Here is a 23,725-nt window from a genome sequence, read left to right on the forward strand (position 1 = left end):
CTCCCGTCTCAGCTCTCAAGTGAGACATTTAGCGAAATACCCAGTGGCTTCCGCGTCGATTAACACCCGGCCTGGCCGCTGTTTGCGAATTGTGACGCCCGACGGATCGGAGGCGGATCCAGCTCAGAGTTTTGGGGGGCAAACCATAAAATTTATCGATTCTTTCCATGCCATCGTCCATAGGCGTAATGTTCAAAATTATGCCGTTTGGGGGGGGGCAAATGCCCATTTTGCCCCCCCCCCCCCCCCTTGGATCCGCCACTGCGACGGATCATGCTTCAACTCGTAAAACCCAGACAGGTAACTTGCTGTGTCTCTGTACCTATGCCTGCGTGTGTAACTGTGTCGAATGCAAGTTATGTTAACGATATTGATTTATTTAGTCAACCAAAGATTTGAAAATATGTCAAATACACTTTATTTGCTCTATATTTGGTTTCTATAGACCTTGGGATGCACACTGGGCTTTGATCCTGTCGACCTTGGGATATGGAGCTCGATTTTGGGAAATTCGCGCGGCGATCTTGGGATTTAGAAAAATTCCTGTTGGTAACCCTGTTCCGAGCGGCTCACGACGGAAGCCGTTCTCAAGACCGTGACGTGACGGCGAGGGTGCGACGATGATGCACGAGTCGGGACTCGGGTCATTTGTTACGTGGCAGATGAGGTCATGTGAGATTCTGCAGAGGCTCACCACTGTACTGGCCGCCTATGGAATCCTTCATGGGTTAGTTGATAGAATGAATGATGTTTGATCGTTCATGGCTCATATGCCACATCAACATAGCGACTCGGATTCACCGTATACCGCATGAATAAGATGATCACTAAATGCATACGCAGAGTAGTTATAAAAGTGTTACGCATCGTCGTCTTTGACTTTCTTTCTAGGAAGAATGAAGAACCCTAGCCTACCCACATCATGACAGTTCGAGTAAACGGTTCTTAGTGAGAAAAAGGTGTGCCATGTCATGTGAACGATTAATTGCGTTTTTGTTACCGTGTAAATCAGACGACACAACACCGTTCGGTGAGCTCCAGCTTAGACATTGAGTCCTGCTTACTAAACTTGTAAAGCGAACGACTGCTACCTATTTGGTCATTTCGTAAATGGGTAAAACGGTGTTCGCTGAATGCCACATTCCATTGACGAAACATGTCGGTAAGCGCTGTATGGCACGCTTACCTACTGTGTTCCGTTCCATGTCAGGCAGCCTTAACCGCTGACCAACTGATGAACCTGTTCATGTAATGGTCCGTTACCCCGGCATTTTACGACTCCGCTGACTGGCCCATCCCTCAAAAGGTGTTTCTACTCACCTTTCGTCGATAACTCCCGGCGAAATGAGCGCCTTTCATCAGTCTGATGCGGCCGCCGCCCTTCGTGACGACTCTGACCTGGATCGCTCCGTCTCGAGGTCACGCCGTCCCGGGTCGGGTCAAATGTGTCAGTGTCACCGCGGGGGTCAGACGTGTCGGTGTCACTCTGAAGACACCGCCGGTCCGTCCACTAGACGGGACGGTCCGTCACCCGTTGAAAAACTCCGCGTCCTCCGCCGCCGCGCTGACCGCCGGCTGACGGCGGCTCATCACTCAGGATTGGGAAAGGAGCGGCCCTCGGGGTGGCCCGACATCACAGCGGCGACGGACGGTGCTCCAGATACAGCCCCTGAGAGCTGGACCGTTCGTCAGAAGTCATGTGAGCAAGGCTTTAAATTGTGATTTCCGACAAAGCATGCGATGCTGACAGGGGAAGCCACTTACCTAATAAAGGTAATTTGACCTTTGAGAATTGAGAGTAAGCGAAACTCGGAGCGTAACATCTTGGAGGCAGTTAAAAGGTAACGTGCTAACGACTTCTGACTGCGTACTCCAATCATCGCAACGGAAAATGTCTCGAAATAAATAGTGGCACCTAAATGGGTGTGTTGACCGGTGTCAGGTCAGTGAGGCGGTATTACTGCGCAACTCGACGCCCTCTCAGTTTACCGATGTGCAGCTCACTGACACGTTCCAGTTGAAACTAATTAACTGGGAGGACCAACATTCAACAAAATGCATCATGGCACCGGAAGTTTTAGTCTATATGTTGTGTGACTCATGCTTAATGACACTGGAAACGATAAATCTCAGGACCAGGAGAGCTATAGACAAAACCGTTGTATCACCATGAAACGCAGTCGCACAGCATCCATCATGATATGATTATATAGATCATAAAAGTGTATGGCATCAGTTTTGTTTTGTCATGGCTTGTGCGCTGCCGTTTGTGATAACTGTAGGATATAATCATGACGCATACCTACACTGATTATGAAGATAGAAGTAGATAGGTATCGCTTAATAATGCAAACAGGGTTAACGTTCTCCACATAGGCTGAGGGTTTTACCTCGGCGTAATGAAAACAGAAAACACGAGGCACGAGCTAATAGGGCAGAAATCCAAGCGTTTGTCGTCAAAGCCATGTGACAGGAGCTGTAACATCAATGCATGCTTACACAGGGTATATTGATTATTGGGTGAGTTTAGGTACCTACTTTACATTTACAAAGCAGCGAGCACCGAGGGAGAGTTAAAACGACAAGCATTGCATTTATCCGTCTCAGTCAATTACCTATACCTTAAGTATAGGATCAATTTTTAAGTCATAGGTAGGTATAAATACCTGAAATTCTGAGCAGGTACGTACGTCTGTCCTGTCACGCACATGCACACGTTACGTACCCACTCCACTTCAGCGCATAAATCCGAGGACAGTGCGTGCACTGCGGCTGCAGATAAGATCTTCCGAGCGGAATTAATGGGCCTATCGGGACACGCGTTCGGCGTTACTGTTCGCCGGACATCGGACCATCCCACGCCCTATGACCGGCGACATGCAGGTAAGACCTCATCCGGCTCAAAGTGCGACGTTCGCTGCCGCTCTCCTCTCTCGACGACCGGGAGCCGGGGACGAGGACCATCGAGACGCGTCGTAAACCGATCGTTCAGGATCAGCTCTAATCCCCGCGCGGGCTCCGGGGTCACTCTCACGGGGCGTGCCGTATCATCCGTATCATCATCCCAGATGTCCTGTATGTCTGAGAAGAAGCGACTCGGGCCGCCGCCGGGCACGCGCTAGTATCACCTCCCCCCCCCGTCACACCTACCGTCAGCGTCGCTGGAAAAAAGAATTACGCGTCAGCGTCCCCCTCCCCACACCCCGGGGCCTCGACTTCGGTGTTATATTTCGACGAACAGTTCAGACCCGTCAACTTAGGTGCACCTGCCGTGCTAACTCAGAGGCACCTCTATGATGCAAGTCTCGTTGATATCGAAGACCAGCTTATCACTTGTCACTGTGTTGACACTTGATAGTGACAAATTCACCAACCGGACGAGGGTCAGACCGCAGACGTTCAAGCTACCGATGTGGAGGAGAGGAGAGACAGGAGAGCGTGCGACAAACGTCACCATGGCGGGCCGGCGGCGCCCGTGCCGACTCCCGCACGGATCGAACAAACATTGGTTAGTGACCAATCAGTACACTGCATCATGAACAATGAGCAACATCACATTCTGCCCGTTTATACCGACAGAATCATCCGGTTGGTATCTCCACCGTAAGGGCATGACTGGCTGGGTGTTCCGTGTTACAAAGCAAAGCCTGCCGCAGGCATGGCACGATGGAAGATTCGGGGGTCAGACGGGTCCTTGGAGAGCGCGTGGCAGCGTGATTAGATAGATCTGTCTGCGGCTGTGTGATGGATTTATAAGGTGTTGTAAGGCGCCGTGCGGTTTTGAAGGTTAGATGGTGATTGAAAGACCCACGTCCACGATCTGCTGGGGCCTGACCTCTGACTCGGCACCACCTCGCCGATCTGTCAGCCCAGGAGGTAAAACCACCGTCACGTCACCTCGCTGGGTCAATCAGGGCGGCACGAAAGGGCTTAGCCATGAAGCCTAGTTAACCATGAAGGATAGCAGAAGGCTTTTAATTCATGTGGACTACGGCGATTTTTAATGATCTCGTGGTACGCTGATCGATACAAAATCCCATCCATCAAAACCGTTCACTTAGTTCCCCTAAAGACCACCATACGTGCAGTAACGTTCAGCATAAACCGCGTATTTGGCACCGAACAATGCTTCCCGGGAGCAGCCTGGCCTCACCAGACACTTTCTAACCGTGATTCAGACAGCGACTCCACCCATCGGGGCGGCCCACACTACTGACACAATGCCGGCCGCCCACCTCCGCGCCGGCCAGCTCGTCGTCGGGACTAGTATGACCTGGCTTCGGCTGGGGTCTTACCCGAGAGGAGGGTTTACTAGGACACAGGGGTAGGTCAGGGCGGTGAGCCGCAGGGCATATACACAAGGGAAACACCCAAGGAAATCCAAGGAATACAACCCAAATGCCTGCAATAGACGAGACAGATGAAGACATTGAAGGCTAACACTAAATTGACAAACACGTATAGCGAAGCCCGGGCTGTAACAGTTCACTGCACGCGCAGAAGGCGCCCTCCATCCCCGTCCGCTGTGATGGCTCTATGTCCGTGCGGTACTGGCGGCCCGATGGTCACGGTGCGTCAATCATTCCACACTCGGGGTGTTGATAAACCATCTGATCGGTCACGGACGGCTACTAAACACATCAACACACTCGGCTTGGGACCACCCGTCCGGGACCGGCGCCGACTGATGTCCGTTACGCCGCCGTTACGTCGCCGTTACGCCGTATGATCCGACTGCCTGCTGTTACGCCGACGGACGATAACCACATCGGGAACCAGTCTGATGGTGACGACCATAGAAATAAAGACGTGACGGCGAGCTGGGCCCAGATACAGATAGGGGGAGGAGGGAGGGAATAGGGGGGGGGGGCGAGCGGGAGTGGACTGAAGATGAGGTAGAAGATATGTTTAGAGTAGAGAAGACTGAGAGAAAAAGGTAAGGGAAGAGACGGAACTCGGGAAAATGCAAAAGATTCTGGGAAGTAAAAGGTAAGGAGTGAATGGGAAAAGAACGCAAACGACGTAGATACTGAGTGAGGGCTGATTTGGTCTTTTTAACAGGTGACAGACTTCTCAAACAGCGTATGAATCAGAACCGTGACGCGGTAGGGTGAGATGTTCGCCGCCTGTTATAAGTGACGGCTGAACTTTGCGAACTGACTCATCACCTGGCCAAGTTCCGGGTTGCTACTGGGCAGTGAGGTGTGCTGACGAGTTTACTGCGATCCGGTGGAAATCGAGGTAGCTGCTCTGCCCATTGGAGACTGGAGAGAAACGATACCCAAAAAAGCAGATTCATTGCGTCCGGGGGAGTCTCGTATGCCGATGGGGTGCCGAAAGCGATGCATCGAACTTCGAAGAATAGCCCTTTCAGTGACGGCGACGCTAGCTTATGTCTGTGGGTGATCAATGGGCATTTTTCCTTTCCAACTGACACACTTCAACCCAAACTGCATCGCTTCGACCCATTCAGAAGTCACTTCCATCAAGTCCCAAACTGCATAGACCGCCACGGCCGCCCACCCACGCTCCGCAGACTCATCGACATATCGCCCCCATCTGACGTGAAACACCAGCTATACAAACAGCTTTATTGACGATTTTGGTCGGGCAACACTGTGTATGTGTGTGTATGTGTGTGTGTTTGTGTGTGAACATTTCGCCTCTGACAAGGGACTCGGGACCGCACATCACAACAACACCCAGCGAGCCGTTCCCACACAATGTCCGCAGAACGCTGCAAAAATAGACTTCCCACGACTAAACAACTGCGGGGAGGGTCGGCCGGGGCGCGTCCGACCGGCCCGGCGGGGAGCCGGGTCGGGGCGAGGACCCCAGGTCAGCCAGCGCCGCCCGCCGACCCTCCGCCACTGAAGAGCGTCAGAGAACGCTCGGATTTCGGCTATGTCACTAGATCCGGCAAATACACATAGTCACGTCGCACACACGACACGGCACATTGGGAACGCATCATAAGGTTATTTATATACGTAGATATGAACGCGCAAAAGAAGTTACAGCCACGCGATTTGACAAATATTTCCCTTTATCTCTCGCTCGTTCTTTCTATCTCAGTCGCTCGCTCGGCGTGTTGCCCCGTATGTCTGTCTGTCTGTCAGCGCCGCTGCCGCGTGGGCCGGAGACGGTCAGCCAGGGCGCGGGCCGGCGCGGCTGAAAGACGACCGGTCGGACCTTGAGAGACTAGTGGACCACCGCGAGCGAGCATCACCGGCCGGAATGACGAGCCGCGCCGCCCGGCGGCCGGCGCACACACTACTAGTTCGGAATATTGCCGCGTGGCGGCGCTGGGCGCGGCCGGCTCAGAGCAGCAGCGTCTGCCGCCGCTGCCTGGCGCCGGACTGCGACTGGCCGCCGCTGCTGCCGCCGCGGCCGTGCTCCCGGCACAGACTGATGCCCGGCAGCGTGAATATTGAAACATCTGAAAACACAGAGCAGGGAGAAACGTTACGATACGAGTTACGACTGGTAAAGCATGTGCCAACTAAACAACCCTGCCATGGCTGACACTTGCACGAGCTGCCAGGCCCTCAATCAGCTCACATTATTTTCTATCTTAATCCTGAAATCCTATTGGTTCTCCCAGCTATCTCCCCAATGCAAAACCATGTCACAAGTGTCACAATCACGGCCTCAGCCCCTATACCACCCAACTTTACCCTCTAAGCCTAACAATGCTGTATCACCCTGCACAGTCTCGTAATCTGATTCCTCCCCGCCTCATTCCGATCCTCGATCTCCCCCAACTCGTTCCTTCCCACTCTCTCCCCACCGATACTCACCGTCTGGTAGTGATAGCACAGCCGGTCCCAGGGAGCCAAAGTACGGGTGTCGCATGGCGTCGGCGGCGGCAATCCGCCCCGTCACCTCGTACAGCAGGAACTGTCGCAGCAGCGCCAGACCGTCGCCGCCCAGCCGCGGACACCGCTCCGCCAGCGACTCGGAGCGGCTCGGCGGGAAGTTGTACTGCTTAAACTCGTCGATAGATGTCACCCCTGGCCACGTCTGCTCGGTCGGCGTGCCCAGTGTCTTGAAGATGAGCATCAGCTCGTCTTTGACTGTGGAGCCGGGGAAGAGGGGCCGGCCGGCCGCCATCTCGAAGAAGATGCAGCCCACGCCCCTGTTGAAGGAAGAGTCCGGTTAGAGACAGAAAGCGAAATGGCTGCTGGCACAGAACAGCGCTAAAACATACAGGTTAATACGCTATGGGTGCCTTCTGAACTTCTCTGCTGAATTAGAAAATCACACAACGAAGGAAAAAAGCAGATACACGTTGACCAAAAGCTAGTCTCGAGCAATGACCAGAGAAAGAAGACAGAACATCACGTAACCTAGTTTCTGGACACAAAAAAGGGTGGATTACATTACTCTGTTTGGGATTCCACCGATCACATATGCGCAATAACGTTAACTAACAGATCGCAAACCAAAATAAACGGTTCGGTTAAAACATAGGCTACCCTGACATCACACAGACACACTTGGAAGTAAAGCATATTATGTAAGCAGCAGATTTGATCGTACGACGAAGCCTTAGTAGCAATTACGATAATCGCGGAACTAACTTCCAAGGCTGTTCAGCAAATCAATGCCGTCCTAGAGAGCTGCCAATGCGCGTCAATGCGGCGTGCGTTTCTGCGTGACTGCGGTGTCCTGTGGGGCTTCAGTGTCGTAGGACGTCCACAACACTACTCGGGATTCGCCTTGGACCGCGCACAACCGGACTGGCCAGACGGTGCGCACTGCGCACTGTGTAGATCAGTTGAAAGCGACGGCGTTCTTCAAGATAAGCTTACATCGATGATGGCATGCAGGACAATGTTTTATAAAGGGAAAAGTGAACGACGACAGTTCTTGACAACTGACAGCAATGAGTCATCATGCAGACGTGGCAGCACGCATAACGGCAAGGACCACAATAACTATTCAGGCAGCACACAATTCCATTGCTTTTTACAACGAGCATTAGAAGCTGCTCCATCAAATGCGGGGACTCCTCCAAGCATCCGTGGTGAATGGTAATGTCCTTTCCAGTTCACATCGTCTGTGAATGGGTCACTGCCCAACCAATCACTGCTGGTTGGTTAGTCACTGTCACTCTCTGCCCAGTCCTCATCAAACCAACCAAGGCGTCCTCTGTCCGATCACACCGCTCTGGCTCGACCAGAGTTAGGAGGCGAACTTTTGTCGCCCTGTAACGACGCTCAGTTCCACTCCAGCTGACTGATTTAGGTTGACCTTTCGAATCCCGATCGAAGACAGCCGTGTCACCATCATTGACCGCGACAACTATCGACGTAGTGCGGAAGGACCAGCTTCTGTCCAGATTCCACGGACTACAAAAAATTAGCGTCCAACCGTCCCGTTACATTCACACACAAGCGCTGCGCAGACCACCCAGGCCAGCTCCCACCCCGCCCATCCTTGACCTGTCTCCAGGTCACCCAGAGGACAAATTGTCATATGGCGAGGCTCAGATCCATATCTTCATCTCGCCCTGGGCGACCGGGTATCATATGACAGCACACGGACCTCCATCTCGCTCGCCCGGAGGGACCCCGTGTCGGATGGCGGCGCACAGCCTCATTAGCCGTGGCGGATGACGGGTGGGAGTCGCAGACCGCCGCGGGCTGACGCCCATCGGAACGGGATACGGCTGGCTCGTCAGCGCTCCAGAGCAGCCACTGACGTGGAGAGCAGGGTGGAAAGCAGCGCTGGATGATTAGTTCTCCGTACGCAGACTAGTTGATACGGACATACACGGATGCTGACAGGCGACTGGTTAGTGCTTTCGATAGCAAAAACGCTTTCGGTGGATGTACAACATGGAACATGCTTGGAACAGGAACGGCTTATTTTCTTTACTTTCAGGCAGCTTCCCTCCCCTCAGCCCAACCTAAAGAAACAATGCCGTCTACGTCGCAGACAATTGTGTTGAGATAGCTAATTCGACTTCATTATGGAACTCATCCAATTCATTTCTCTGGCAATGCCACAATCATGTTTGTCGCAAGCCCTAGTCTGCTGTGCCGGATGAGTTACACCCATTTCTGTGAACGAATTACGCAGCCATGCCTCGGGCTCGTCCTGGACACGCCCTTCGACCGGGGAGCGGCGAATACAAGAACCCAACGTGATAGCATTCCGCTACTTCTGGACACCCAAGCACATATGCAGATCGAAAACAGCTCTCAACCCGACCCAAAGCAACCGACAGCACCCGCCAGGGGAGTCGGGATGCTCCCGGATTCAAGGCGGAACACTATCTTGTAGGTTGGAATCAGCATCTGCAGCTATTCCACAAAATAGCGGTGTAGGACCGTCTCAGAAGTGGCAGCCGTCGCTCCATATGATATGATACGAATGGCATCCAAACGTTCGTCGAGATCACTCAAAAACGAAGGCATGCAAATATTCACATTTTGGATCTTTCGGCTGCAATTCATTCTCATTCATTGGTCCATCTCGACTATCTGCTTTCTGCCCTTCGCAACTTAATACATCCTAGCTTCTCCGCAGTATCTGGTAGCACCTAAGCGAAAATTCGAAACAGCGATTTCTCCATCGTGATAAAAATCCCACTCCGATCATAACAGCAGGAACCTTGATCCCACAGTGATCTAACACATCCCAGCGCCAACCGGACACACCCACACCCCCTTCCGCCGCACGGACTCGGGGTCAGCACGGCCGCCCCAAAATACCGCACTCAAAATAGCCTCAAACTGTTCAGTTTCCCAGAATTTCACTCCAAAATAGACGGGTAAAACTCTGCGCTGACGCCGGAGCTGGCAGCGGCACATGGCAGCTGCTGCCGCCGGCGCCGCCGCTGTTTACCTTGGAGGCGACTGGTGGCGCCTTTCGCTGCGCTGTAAACGCCACCGGCGCGCCAGTTTAGACGCGGCCAAGTGTTTGGCCGTTAGCTGTAACAGCGGACACGGACCCGGGGTAACTTCCGACTGCTGCGCCATTCATTCGGAGACAAACAGGCGCGTTCGTTGTCGACGCCAACCGAAATGACGCAATACGGGACGTTTGGGATGACCTGCATCCTTCCGTGTGGGCTCGCCCTGTGTGAGAAACAGAGTACGGATGTCGTGGCCCAAATCCGAAAGGCATTCGATGCTGGATTCGCTATGGAGATATTGTTGCTGCGGATGACTTGCAGTCCATTTCAGACGATTGCCTTGCTTAGTAAGCAGAGAATTTGTCTTTATCTGTCTTCAGCCCAAGCACAATATTTTCCATCCTTCTTGGGTTCTACCACAAGAGAAACCATGGTGGAAGCAAAGGCTCAAGCCTCGTAGGTTGGTTCGCATCAATACCATTAAAATCCTCCATATCACCAACAGATTTCTGCAGTGCCGACTATCCTTTCTACACCACACAGCAACGAGATCTTTGGACCAAACGACCCACGGTTACAGCTTCCTCCACTCTCGGCGATCGAGTGAATCGCCCCCCGTGGCCACCATCGTCCTAACCGAGAGAATACAACCCCTACGGCAACGATCGTCCTCCGTTTAACGAGCGCACTATCCGGAGTGGGCGGTTCGGGCCCAACGGCACAAGGTAACGAGACCACACGACCAGGCAATGCTCAACGTAAACTGGAAACATCTACACGGCTCTTTTATCGTCTCTGGCGATCGGCCGAGAAGAGATTAACCAAAAGATCTACCTTCAGTTACCTGAAGCGCGTATGTGAGTGATACTGATGAGCTTGAGATTACAGCAGCCCCTTACAGATTCCTCGGCTTAAGCCTGAGCACGAATCACACTCCAGTGATTGGCAGTAGCCTTTGGATCAACACCTCCCGTTCCAACATCAGCATGAGCTAGTCTGTCCGGCGCCCACCCAGAGAGGAACCACTGGACGCTACACCGGAGGAAATATTGGCACGGGAGCTGACCAAGACCAGACCGAGATTCGCTAACGGCTCAGCACCGCAGAGCCAGAGTCCTGAAGAAAACGACGGGAAAGCAGCAGGAATATCGATAAGGACGGGAGCGTGGTTGGGAAGCAAAAGGGGAAACAGCAAGGGAGTCAGGAAGGTAATCGACGGGAAACCAGCCAGAAAACGGCAAAGAACCTACAGTAAATCTGCTTGGAAGATCGAACAACGGAAGAGTCAGGGAGGATAGCGGCCACTCACCACATGTCGATCGGCGTCGAGTAGACGGTGGATCCGAGCAGCACATCCGGCGGCCGGTACCACAGTGTCACCACCTCGTTGCTGTAGGTTTTGGTGGGCACTGACTTGGCGCGCGCCAGGCCAAAGTCGGCCAGTTTGAGCTCGCCCAGCTGGTTGATGAGCAGGTTCTGCGGCTTCAGGTCGCGGTGCAGCACCCGGTACTGGTGGCAGTAGGCGAGGCCGCGCAGCAGCTGGAACAGAAACAGCTGCCGGGGAGGGCACAGAGGGCGGTCAGAGAGCGGAATATAGCAGCGGACAGATATACAGATGTCTGGGCGGGCGCACGGGGCGGTCAGCGGGACAGCAGCAGTCGAGAGAGGGAATTGGGTGGGGTCAGGGAGCGGGATGCAGCACAGTTGGACGTAAGACACGGCAGCAACAATCATACAAGCAAGGGTGATGATGTGATGTCTAAGAGAAAGACTGTATAGATGGTAGGGTCGGGAGACGAGAATTTCGGAGCTGAAGGGTGAGAGGGGATTGATTGGCGAGACGTAGAGGGGTCAAACGATGAACGATGGCAGGGAAGGGCTGCCATACAGGAGGGCGCCTTGTTTACATACATAATAACCAACCCCGAAGATAGCTCAGAACGGTAAACTTTGCACAAAATACAACGGAGCAGACCGCGTCGTTAAAGTGAAAACAGAAAGAAGGCCAAGTAAAGCCATGGCAATACAATGAACCAGATCGTGCACGACTCACAGTTCAAAGAGTACATCCAGGGCACTAAAAGTGCATCAAACGAACAAACGAAATTGGGAAGTTTGCCGTTAGCATCGATCGCCTCAAATGTGCATGAGATGGCCAAGTTTCGTTCGCGCTAATGAGCTCCTATCTAGAAATTCGTCTGCAGCAATCCAACTAGCCGCGCGCTGTAGGAGCGGCACAACCAATAACGATCCCTTTAGCTGCAATTAACAAAACGCCGAAGATATACAGCCCATAGGAACACCAAAGCAGCTCAAGGCATCAATTCTTATAACGTCCAATAGACGGCGCAACGGCGCCCGGTTCGACAGTGAGAATTTACAGACGGCCCGCCGGCGATCTGATTATTCGGCCGTTCGGCGCGGCTCCGGCCGGCGCGGCCCCAATCGCTACCACATATTTTCCCGGGGGAGGCCATTTGGGCCACATATTTCCGGCGCTGCTCCAATAGCAGGCCCGTATCAGTCGGCCCATTCAGCAGCGCCACGCCAAGATTGAAAATCACATGCCATTTGCAAGCGGCCTATTCGGCAGAGGGAGGTCGTCTTTTTGTGGCCGCCTCACGAGGTCCAGACGCCCGCTGAGTCACGAGCTCAGCCGTAAAAAGTGCGTGACAATGGGTCGGGGAGCCGGCGCCGGTCTAACTCAGCGGGCCCAGAGACGCCGGCAGTGGAGCCGCGGCCACGGCCGGTTATAAGGCTGGGGTGATGGGGTGGCCGTGCCGACGAACCGGCCCACGCGGAAGCAGACTCTAACCAGAATTCAGTAATTCTAACGGCACAGCCCAATTTATCAGCCTTACCCCAGACCTTATATCATATGTCATGGGGAAGAAAGCTGATACCTACGTGAGCCTATGTGCTTATGAATGCAAGTCCAATTGGGTTCTTGACTAAAAACATTGCCCAAGACACGGGTCTAAGACACTAGTAACTTCTCAAATTAAGAGACCGTATTTTTTTCAAATCAGTTCCCCATCTCCGTCCTGAGGTCTCATTCCGTTCGACGCGTTCTCCGGCAGCTTCATCGCGCTGCCGTCACACACTAGTGACCAGCGGTGGGCGTATTTCGCGTGCTGCATATCGCTTCCATCACCGCGACACTCCCTTCAGCAACTAACGGTCGTCGCAGACCGTATTACCGGCCTGCCGCGCGCCGCCAAAAACCTATACTTTGAACCAGAGCTCGGCTACCCGGGTGACACGCGCCGCACCACTTTTCCTCATATGTCATTCACAAAAACACTGGCGACTGATGGATGAGACATTTCTGACCAAAACGGGCTTCCAGCCGTGTAGCGGAGGTAGCTGTGAAGCGGCGTGGCGGCTCGTGCAAATTCAGAAAGTGTGGTGAGAATCGACTCTATGTAAACATTCAGTCAAGTGCTGCTCGAGGAGAGCTTTGCAAAAAGTAGCGGCCATATTGACAAGTAAACAAATTCCTTCGGCGATAGTCCTTCAAATATGATCTATCGCCCATGCGATGACGAAATCACCAACTGAACATACATTCCTACACGGCTTAAAATCGTAAGTAAAACAGGTCGCTAGGGGACCACCAGTTCTCAAATTCATTGCAATTTCATACAGAGATTCCGTCCATAACGAAGTCGGCCACTTTGGCTGAAATATTAGATGATCTACGTTGACATTATGACAATGCCGTGCAGATATATGGGTGTCATTCGTCAGCGGGAAGCGCTGAGGCGGACACTTTAACCGGGCCGGGGACAGGTCAGGCGTGGAGACGATAGCCGCCGGGGGGAGCCGGCACAGTCGCCAAAGACGGATGGGAAGGGGTGGGGAAGGAAAGGGGGAGGAGCGGAAGGGGAGGGGAGAAGAGAGGAGAGGATGGAAGAGGAGGGAGTCCCTCTTACAGCGCTTAACGCCCACCGCCCACCGGCCTAATCGGCAACTGGGATGGGACTTCTGGGACCTGCAATTCCATACAAAAGACTTCACTCAGTAATGAGTGGCCCAGTGACGACAACTTAGTTGATAGTAAAACGTCACGCAACACTAGTCATCACAAGATTAATGTGAACACTCGGAACGACTTCAATCATGCGGAAGTCTAGCTTGGGGAATGCTAACATCACTTTCGAAATTGCTCTACCAATCATCCGTGCCACAACTTACTCCCCAATGTCCCCTTCTCATAAGTTTCTAAAAGTGACTGCACATGACGACTGAACTCCAACATGTCTACCAGACAGACAACCCTGAGAGATTAGCCTACCGTTTCGCTTACCTTGACGTTGTTGAGGCTGAGTACGTTATTGCAGTCTTCCATGTACTGTTTGAGATCCTTCTCCAGAAACTCAAAAACCAGCGTCATTGACGTACTGGTGTTACACACGTCGTGGAGGGTCACTGAGGGCAGAATAGGGGTCGCGCTTAGGTCAGAGGATGTCTCCAGGTCACCATGAGGTCAGATAATATCGTAAGGCCGGGAGTCACCATTAATAGAAGAGCTGTTAACATGAACAGGATGAACGACTGACACTAATAAGTAAAGAACAGTTGAACACTGATTACTGAAGCAAATAAGGAAGCATAATCGAAGATTATGTCTTTGTTTAACCACATAAAAGCTCACTAGGTTTACATAAGCCTCACTCAAAAGACACGCACAGAGTCTTTAATCGCACCAAATTTGTTCAAAACCCACTCACGGGCACGCACCAAATCCCACTTAGCATACGCACTGTCACGCCTACCATCACACAAAAGGCTATCGCCGGAGCCTACCCTCCCTCCTGCCTCGACGCCTGCACAGTGCACACACCCCGCCAATCCGCCGCAAGTCTCACTGCCCGATATGGAGCGGCCAGTCCCTCCCCCTGCCTCCGCAGTCGTCCGTCCACACCCCGGCAGGACATGCCAGAGGTGTGAGTGGGTAGCCATCAGACGTTCCCCCCACCACCGCACAGCGTCCCCGACATAAAGCAAGTCCCCGGTGACAGGTACGGGGAGTGGAGAACACTGTCCACAGAGCCGCTGTCCCGCCCATTCTACCCGGACACAGCCGGACGGTGTGTCAGAGGGGACCCGGGAGGGACGTCGACTGTGTGGAGGCGCACCTGCGGCCTGGGTCCGGGTAGAGTGGGAGAAACAGGGTATGGTGGGAGAAACAGGGTAGAGCGGGAGAAACAGAGTGAAGGGTTTCCGGGAATAGCAGTCACTGGCTGTCGACAGGGGCGTTCTAAAATCTCACAATCGGATGCTTAGGGGCTTCGCCTCGCTTCCCTAGGGTTCCTGGGGGATAAATAAGGGCTAGGCACGTTCAGAAGGGTGGCGAACACCGTTCACAGATCCCAGACGCCTTACCGGATGTGATACCCAGCGGGCGGAGCGGTCACGCAACATTCCCAGAACCCACAGCGGTGATTCATCCCCCCGACCTACACACACACATTCCCGATTGGCGATACAGACACGTCAATACCGCAAAGCCGATACGGACTCAGCCGAACAAAGAAACCAGAATCTGCGCCGACACGCTACCCAATGCGGGGCACCAAACACGATATTAACACATCCACCGGCGGGAAGCCAGCCCCCGGGCGCTGTACGGACGGCCACCATCCCCCGGGAGTGATCTATGGTTGGCGAGATTGCGCCGAGAGATCTACCGACCGCTCACCTCGCCGGCACGCTCGCTGCGTTCGTCACTCTCCCAGCTACCCCCAGTCAGACGTGATATCCTTATTCATTAATTATCCCCTCCCCCTCCTAGCCCCTCCGCGACGCGGCCGTCCGCACGGCCGGCTAGCAGAGCAGGCGTCATGTCAGCAGTACGACGCAGTTGCCGCTTAGTTTGCCGACGTGGCCATTAGGCGCAAAACTAATTAGTAATTACCACACCACGCAGGTCCGCGATTGAGCGCATACCTAGGCAGCATTCCTTCAACGATTTTTTTTTGCCATTGATCGTCACACATCTTTTGCATAAACACATTTTCTTTTACGAAAGCATCTTGGAAAATGTTTTTCATAAACTTGGCTATGATAGCGAAGATATTGGAAAATCGTCGACGACATTTGTGATAAGGATCGTATGTCAAGTGGATATCACTTGTTGCAGGCAAGTATTTTTCCTGATACTGCTGGGAAGCTGATTGCTTACATAACGGGAACCCAGCATGCCCCTGAAGAGCCAAATGTACTCAGATATTGCCCACCGGGGAATAAACAATAACCGAACGAAAACTCCAGAAGCAATAACTGGATGTCACATTCTTACATCGACTTTCGTCACATTTCCGTCTACTTTGTCACGCCCCCTTCTGCGCTCACAGCGAATCAAACAGTGCTGCGCCAAAACCTGACAACCAATCATCACTCTGCAATCACATCCCTGCCTTACTCTTCCCTCTTCCTAACGCTTTGCCTTTCCTTACCTTACGCTTCCTCTGGTTCCCTATCTAGCTCTTTTCATCTCTCCCTCCATCCCTCCTTCCCTTTCCTTCTGTTACATCCCTCCCATTCTTCCACTGACCGATGTTGGCATGTTTGAGTTTCCTCAGCAGGGAGATCTCGCGAATGGCGGTGCAGGGCGCGCCCTCCTCGTGCTCCAGCCGAATCTCCTTCAATGCCACGATCCGGTTCGGAATGAGTCGCGACTTGCCCTTATAGACAGTAGCGTAGGTACCCTGTGGGAAGAGAACAGACGTCAGTGGCGGATTTTCCATACGGCAGAGCTTGGTGTCTTGATGGAGGGGAAAGGTTGAAGATGGAAACATATACAGACCGACATATGGCAAAAAGACAATATGGATAGACAGATGCAGACATAACACAGACACACAAAAACATAAGTACATCATAGTAACGAGATCGACAGAGATGATGCTAGACGGGAGTGGTCAGGAAAACAAGCCTTTCGGCCGAATGCGGTCGCCAGAAGGTAATACCAGAAGGTCGCACCAGGAGGAAGGAAAGCCACTCGGGTCGGACAAGGCCCGAGGTAGATATGGTTTGTAGATGTGTCCTCAGAACAGACACACTGGCGACGGGAGGCGTTCTGGGGCCGTATTCACGTCGACTTCGTAAGTCGATTTTCTTTCGTAAGTATAATTTGGTATTCACGTCGACACTTCTTAAGTTTTTATCGATGGAGTTCACGTGATTAAAAAAATTTACTTAAGAAGTAGGTCAAACTTAAGAAAATTCTTACGAAAAAGATCGACGTGAATACGGCCCTGGTCCGAACAGACAGTCGATCCAGTGATACACACAGGTGACCATCCACAACAGGGCACGCTCTTATGTATGCATGAATACACACAGCAGACGGCCACTCCTTCAGAGGTGCAACGACTCAGCAAATTCAGCACACACCGCACCGCACCGGAGTGCTAAATTACACCATCAAACCGCCCCTCACAACAGAATTACACCAGCCGGACCGCACATTACCATTAGCCGCACAGATTCCAGTCTGTACTGGGAATGTTCGCTGTCTGTCTGTCTGACGGGAAAATATGGCACCTCTAATGGCTCCATCCATATGGAGATGGCTACCGCGGGAGACGGCGGCCGCCCGGCCACAGGCAAGGTCGTCTGAAGGCCGCGCAGGGGCGGGGAAGGACCGCGGGCCACTGCAGGGAGGGGTCATAAGGACTCATCCTTTTAGCCCGAGATGAGAGCAAATAGAACCATTGTCCGTGATGTTATACGAACTACGAAGTGCTAAGAATTAAAACATCGACATCTTGGAAGATAGCTACAGAATATAAACATATTTTTTACCACCCTGCAGTGCTGCTGCGAGCTCAGACCGTTGGTAGTGGCGGTGGTTTTATCCAGTGGTGATGAAAAAAAAAAAACAGGAAAAGAAATAGAATTGGACGTGATAAGCCATCAAGAGAGAAGACTAGTGTTGAGAAGGTCGGCGCTGAGGAGCCGTGACTGTAAGGAAGGACCCTCAGGCAGTGACTGGTGAAGAAAGAGCGGGCCGGCGAATAGGGAGAGAGGGAGGGAGAACACGGACACAGCAGAAGAAAAAGATAGGTGACGTCAACTTTTAAAGGGCAGAGGTCGTGCTGCAAACTCTTCACTAGAAGCGCCATCCCGTGGGCGAACAAAGATCCTCAGAGGCGCGCCCGCGGGGCGGAGCAGCAGAGATGGGGACAGAGATGGGGACAGAGACAGAGGGGTGGGGACGGCTCTGGCGGCGCTAATTTCCTCCGCGCCGTTCCGCCGCCGCCTCCGGGGGTGACAGTCCAGCAGCGGTATCACAGAGCAGCTCTCTGTATCGACCGTCGCCCGGCGCGGCCCGCCGCCCGGAAGCCCTAATTGGCACCGGACCCGTCCAAAAACACGGCGCCGACGATAGCGGCCGGACTGCCCGGGACGGGTCCGCCGGGCGGGGGCGGGGGCGGGGGCGGAGCTGCAGAACCCTCACACCGGCCGTGAGAGGCGGCGTGCACGTGGATAGCACGGTGCAGCGGCGGCTGGCCGGCCGGTACAGCCTTACATGGTGTGGGGTGGAGCCCCAGCTGCACGTGCGACTGTGCTGTGGAGGCCAGGTCCGTGTCCAACACCCGCTCACTGGACAGTCGCGTGGTCGGTCAGGGTGACCCGACCTGATCCGACCTGAGCTGGAACTAACCCCCACCTCACACGAACCGACAAAAATAGGTCAACAGGACCTGATCTGACCAAACTCCAATCTGACCTGATCTGATCCCACCCGTCCTGACCTAACTTGCCTTGACCGGACTTGACCCGACCCTAACCTGACCTAATCCAAGGATGTTGAAACACGGGAGCACGGGCCAACTGCGACAACATCAGAGAAGGCTACTACTTACGAATCTCCACTATCAAAACATCAGTCTGGTTTCCGGAACCGAAGTGCTTAGGACCGTAGAACTCGGCTGGGGACTCCACAAATAAATATCTTCTGTTTGCTGCTCCACACAGCATGAGCTCAGAAGTTCACGATATCATTACATAAGCTGTCTCCGGAAACGAACACATGGCGAAATGCGCATCTTCTCCCTGACCCTCTATCAATGAATTACAAACAAAACATACACGAGGTTACAACCACTGCCTAACAACACCATATCAACGCCAAGATTCTTTTTTGGCGCGGTCGCATCGCAGCCGAGATTCTCCCCAGGCCGAGGAGGCCCACGACTGAACACCCGTCAGGGAAGGACCGATGTGCCAGTTTCCCCGCGCAGTACCGTACAGGAAGATGAATGGACGCACTACCGCATCCGTCCCCGTCAGACCGGCGTGTCCGAGTGCAGCGGCCCGGGTGCACAGCGCTGTCGCCACACCACATCGCCGGCAGTGGCCGGCAGTTGCACAGGAAGGCGAGATAAGACCATGGCAAGGAAAATACCACAGCTGGGCTGCACTACTCGGGGGTTAACTTTGACACAAAAACAACCGACAGAGCAAGTGCTGTCGATGCCATGTCAGATTATTGACACTTTTAAAATGAAAACCTTGACGCAGAAAAAGCAAACTGGGACACGTCTGTCACACTATCTTAGCATTGCCGGCAACGGTGTCCGCGAATTTTCAACTCTCACCTCTCCGAGTTTGTCGAGTTTGATGTAGGTGTCCTGCTGGCCGAAGCCGATCTCTGAGAGTGACTGTCGTCGGGTGGCTCGGGTCAGACTCCCATCCAGGGTCGGACTGAGCGACTGTTTCTGAAGGAAAGACTCGGGCAGGTGGAGATCGGCCGGCAGCGACAGCCGTTTGTTGATCTCCTGTCGACAGAGGAGCGTACGTCACACTCGGCACGTGGCCGGCGAGCTCGGGTGAGAAATGGGGAGGTGACGGCGCGGTGAGTCAGCCGCCGGTGCGCCGACTCACCGCCGTCAATCACACGCACTGGTGAACCAAGGCCCTCTAGCCTGGTGAACACTCACGCAGCAGTGAACAGCGAGCAGTGAAACACGCACAGCGCGTGTGGGGGCTGCTCTGTTCTTAAACACATGATGTGTTCTGGGAATAACCAGAAAAAAGTGGCAAAAGTAGTAAAAATAGATACTCTTCTCGTAGATTTAGAAGAGGTGCAACAGAGAACGTAGATACTGACACACAGCCAACTAAGCACACCATCCTGCTGCGCAGATGCAATGATGCATGCTGGGAGCCTCACAATGGGTTCAATGACAACAGAGCACATCCATTGCACTGCAAATAGCCACAGCGCACAGCACATTGCCTCAATGGGGACGAGTCACTCTGCATACACTGACGAGCACAGGAAACACTTTTCATAACTCACAGAGCACTCTGCACTCACAGCACTCACATAACCTAACCACACCACTCGGCAACTGTTTCTCTCCCAAAACTCCCAGACCCCTGCCAAGCCGAGCGAATCCACCATACGCGGCAAAACTGATAGTTGACATGGCCGACACTCACAATCCACACAGCTCACTCAACCCACTCTCCACTCCCGTACCGCACTCCACTCCACCCCCGCCACACTCGCTATCACACTCGCTGCCCCACCCCGGAACGATATCTACCGTGACAGAGACGCGGCGCATGGACGCGGGCAGCAATGGGCCCGCTGGCGCCGCCACTGCCGCCGCCGCGCCACCCTGGCCGCCACTGCGCCACCTCCGCCGGACCAGTCAGGCGGCTACGTCACCAGAACAGGAGATGAACAGCGGAACGATCGCGCCGCGGCAGAGCGTCTCTCCACGGCAGAGGAACGCTCACCGGCCGACCCGGTGAGCCGCCGTCGGCACACAGACACGCGGGCGGAACGGTCCGCCCCGCCCCCGCCGCTACTGCACGCAAAGGTCGACCGACACCACACGGCGGCGCCGGGCACCGATAGTGGCGCGTGCACGGCAAACAGCGCCGCGGCGCGACGAAAAACGGCGCGATCGCGGCGCGAGCGGCGCGTCGCCGGCTGCCACCTGGCCGTCTGGCGGCGGGCGGCGGTGCCGGTTGGCTCACGGCTCACGGGCTCCCCCTGAGTCCGTGCACGTGCATCTATGAGTCACGCGCGAGCCGCGATCGGCGCCGGGTCTGGTTGGAGTCGGTCAGAGCTGGTGCTGGAGCAGGTCTAAACGGATGGATAAGAAAACGTACAGATAGGCATACCGACAGACAGACAGGTAAACAGACTGATACATTATGAAATGCCGACACATGGAGGGACGGTCAGCTGCACTCTGTAGAGACGGCAATGACTCACCCGCCCACACGAGTCTCTCCCCCTCCTCCCACAGCGCGTACCCAAACCCGGGCCAACTTTGGGGATGGGGCGCCACGCTACACTGGGCAGTGTAGGACGGGTTCCACACGTCGATACAGACCCTCCCCCCCCCCCCCCCCCACCGCTGAGCGACTCCGACACAAACATGGCCACTGGCCAGTGACCCGTACGACGATCGACAACCACGGTTCGTAGACCAGTTCGACAGTGCGAGCGAGCCCGGCGTCATCGATCCGACGCATTTGAAATGCATGCTTTAAAGCCAGACCAGACGTTGGCAAGGTACGACCTCGAGAACTTCTTGCGAGCGATAGTCGATAGATGTAGAGTTTATCAGTGGGACAGGGATAAAGTCACAGTGGCTCTACCCTGACGTTAAATGTTATTTCTTTTAGTGAACCCCGGAGTGAAACATTAAAGTTTAAACTGAACCTTCTATCGTCGTCTAGCAAGATGCCAATAATTTGTTGAAGATGCTTGGATCGAGCAATTTAAAGCTACCGTCACTTCATCCAGGCTCTTAAATGGATTAACTCTGTTCACAAGCAGCAAACATCACGAAATAATTAGCATTGCTGCCAAACAGGACGGGCAGGTAAGTTATCACCTTTTGTCATCCAACAAACACGGCTAACGAATTCCAGCGCCCAGCTGCTCAAGGTCCGCAGCATGCATCACAATCCAAGGTCGTACCTCCGGCGTCAAACACGTGCTGACAACACCTTCACAATCCGGTTCCAGATGATTGCAATTTATCGGCTCATGCATCTAAGCAGTTCCCCAAACAGCCCAGAGCGCAGAAACGACGACTCTTTCGGTCTCTCTTTTCTGATCCTTTCACCCTCCGCATCCTTTAATCCAGCCTATCCCTCTCTTATCCCTCTTTCCACTTTTTCTCTCTTACTTTTTTCTCTTCCTCCTCCCTCTCTCTCTCTTTTTCTCTTTCTTTCTTCCTCTACCGGTTTCCCAAGGACGTTGTCACAGAGCGGACCTGCCGACGTGCACGATTCCACATGTGCCAATGCGCGCGGCCACGTTTTTAGGCAGAGTGCGTAAAACTTTCTCTCCATTCACCGCACCAGCGAAATGGCATTGGGCAATCGGAATGGCACGCTCCGAATCGCGACTAACGTTTTACGGCGACCTCTGGACGATAGCAGTTCCTTGTATGCATCAGCTTGATCAGTCTTTTTAGTAGCCAGCGTCATGCAGTATAACCAGTGCCCTTACTGCATGCATACATCCCATTACGACCGTGGTTCGAGCAACGCCTAGCGACCTAGCAGCAAGTAGTAAATCAAATTCATTTGAAAGACAAAGAGCCCACCAGCCCTCCCTCTCAGCCCAGTAGCACATAATATACCAGATCACTCCTCTGATCCGTTTTCATTTCTCTCCGGCGCCGCCCATCCCCACAAGCTCACTGTCCCTGTCACAGCCGTCTCGTGCCGTGACCCTCCCTCACGCCGTTCGCTACCACATCAGCCGGCCGTTCTCCTTACGTTAGCACTGGGCCGCCGTTCCCGGTCCCTCCTCTGCCGTAGTTTGACGTGTACTGGACTGGTGAGCTCGTCTGACGTGCCGCTCGCCTCCTCCGATTCTCCGTCGGAGCCGATGCGGGGGTGCTCGTACACCACGCCTGTCGAAACAACGGAGAGGGGAGTAAGTACGGGGAGAGCACATTGATGGCAAGAGTGAGTGAGTGAGTGAGTGAGTGAGTGAGTGAGTGAGTGAGTGAGTGAGAGAGAGAGAGAGGGGGGGAGGGGGAGGGGGAGGGGGAGGGGGAGGGGAGGGGGAGGGGAGAGAAGGAAGGGGAGGCATAAATGCACGCATCAAAGCAACGCACGCCGGCATCCGGATCCGGCATGTAATAACCGGCATAATCGGCAGACACATAATCGTTATCTGGTGAACAGCTGAAAGCATAACAGAGCGAGCAGGGGGCGGTGGCAAAGGCAGGGGCGGGAGCATGTGACGTACGCTGAAAGGTCAAGGCAGCTTCTATGACACCGGCCAGCGGTACAGGACAGCTAATGTCGCGGATAACTCAATCTGGACGTCACTGATGCAGACCGCCCCACGTCAGCAGCGCCGCAGCGGCACCACCGCAGGCAATCTCCCCACACAAGAAGTCTCCGCAATCTCCTCCCGGAGCGCTGATTCTGCGATATAGGACGGTCGATAGGGTAGGCGCCGGCTTAAGCCAGATTTGAGCGGCGATCCAGGGGGAAAAAGCAGCCAGCTGCGCGCCCGCCGGCCTGACAGCCTAACCCAGCCAACAAAGGCCAGGATAACGGGCCGCTCAATATAGACTGACAGCGCCGTGAAGGCGCCGCCGGCTCCCCTGTTCAGTGTTCACCTCCCTTACCGTCAGTCAGACCAGGCGGGAATAGCACAGCCTGGGACCTACAGCCCAGCAGCCCGGGAAATCAGCATAACAAGCAGTGAGGCTGATTGACCAGACAGCGAGACTGACTGGTCAGATAATCCTCCCAGGTAAAGATCAACCGAGAGAGAATCACAACTAACGAACAATATCCGATTGCATGCTCGTCTTACTCCATCAGACCACGTCATTATTTCCAGATAACACA

The 23,725-nt window shown here is 53.9% G+C and overlaps 1 protein-coding gene across 1 annotated transcript; it reads right to left on the minus strand.

The window, feature by feature from the left end:
* Positions 1-5,577: 5,577 nt before the first annotated feature.
* On the minus strand, positions 5,578-22,774 carry LOC122393042 (cyclin-dependent kinase 17-like; the record flags this gene model as incomplete). Its single annotated transcript, XM_043388622.1, has 7 exons — positions 5,578-6,439; positions 6,801-7,138; positions 11,175-11,419; positions 14,175-14,296; positions 16,425-16,578; positions 19,477-19,656; positions 22,634-22,774. Coding segments are annotated over 7 exons (1,299 nt in total), but the record flags the coding sequence as incomplete, so codon positions are not given.
* Positions 22,775-23,725: the final 951 nt, after the last annotated feature.

Source organism: Amphibalanus amphitrite, unplaced genomic scaffold (genome assembly GCF_019059575.1).
Source record: "Amphibalanus amphitrite isolate SeventyFive unplaced genomic scaffold, NRLGWU_Aamphi_draft 000513F_arrow, whole genome shotgun sequence".
Lineage (NCBI taxonomy): Eukaryota > Metazoa > Arthropoda > Thecostraca > Balanomorpha > Balanidae > Amphibalanus > Amphibalanus amphitrite.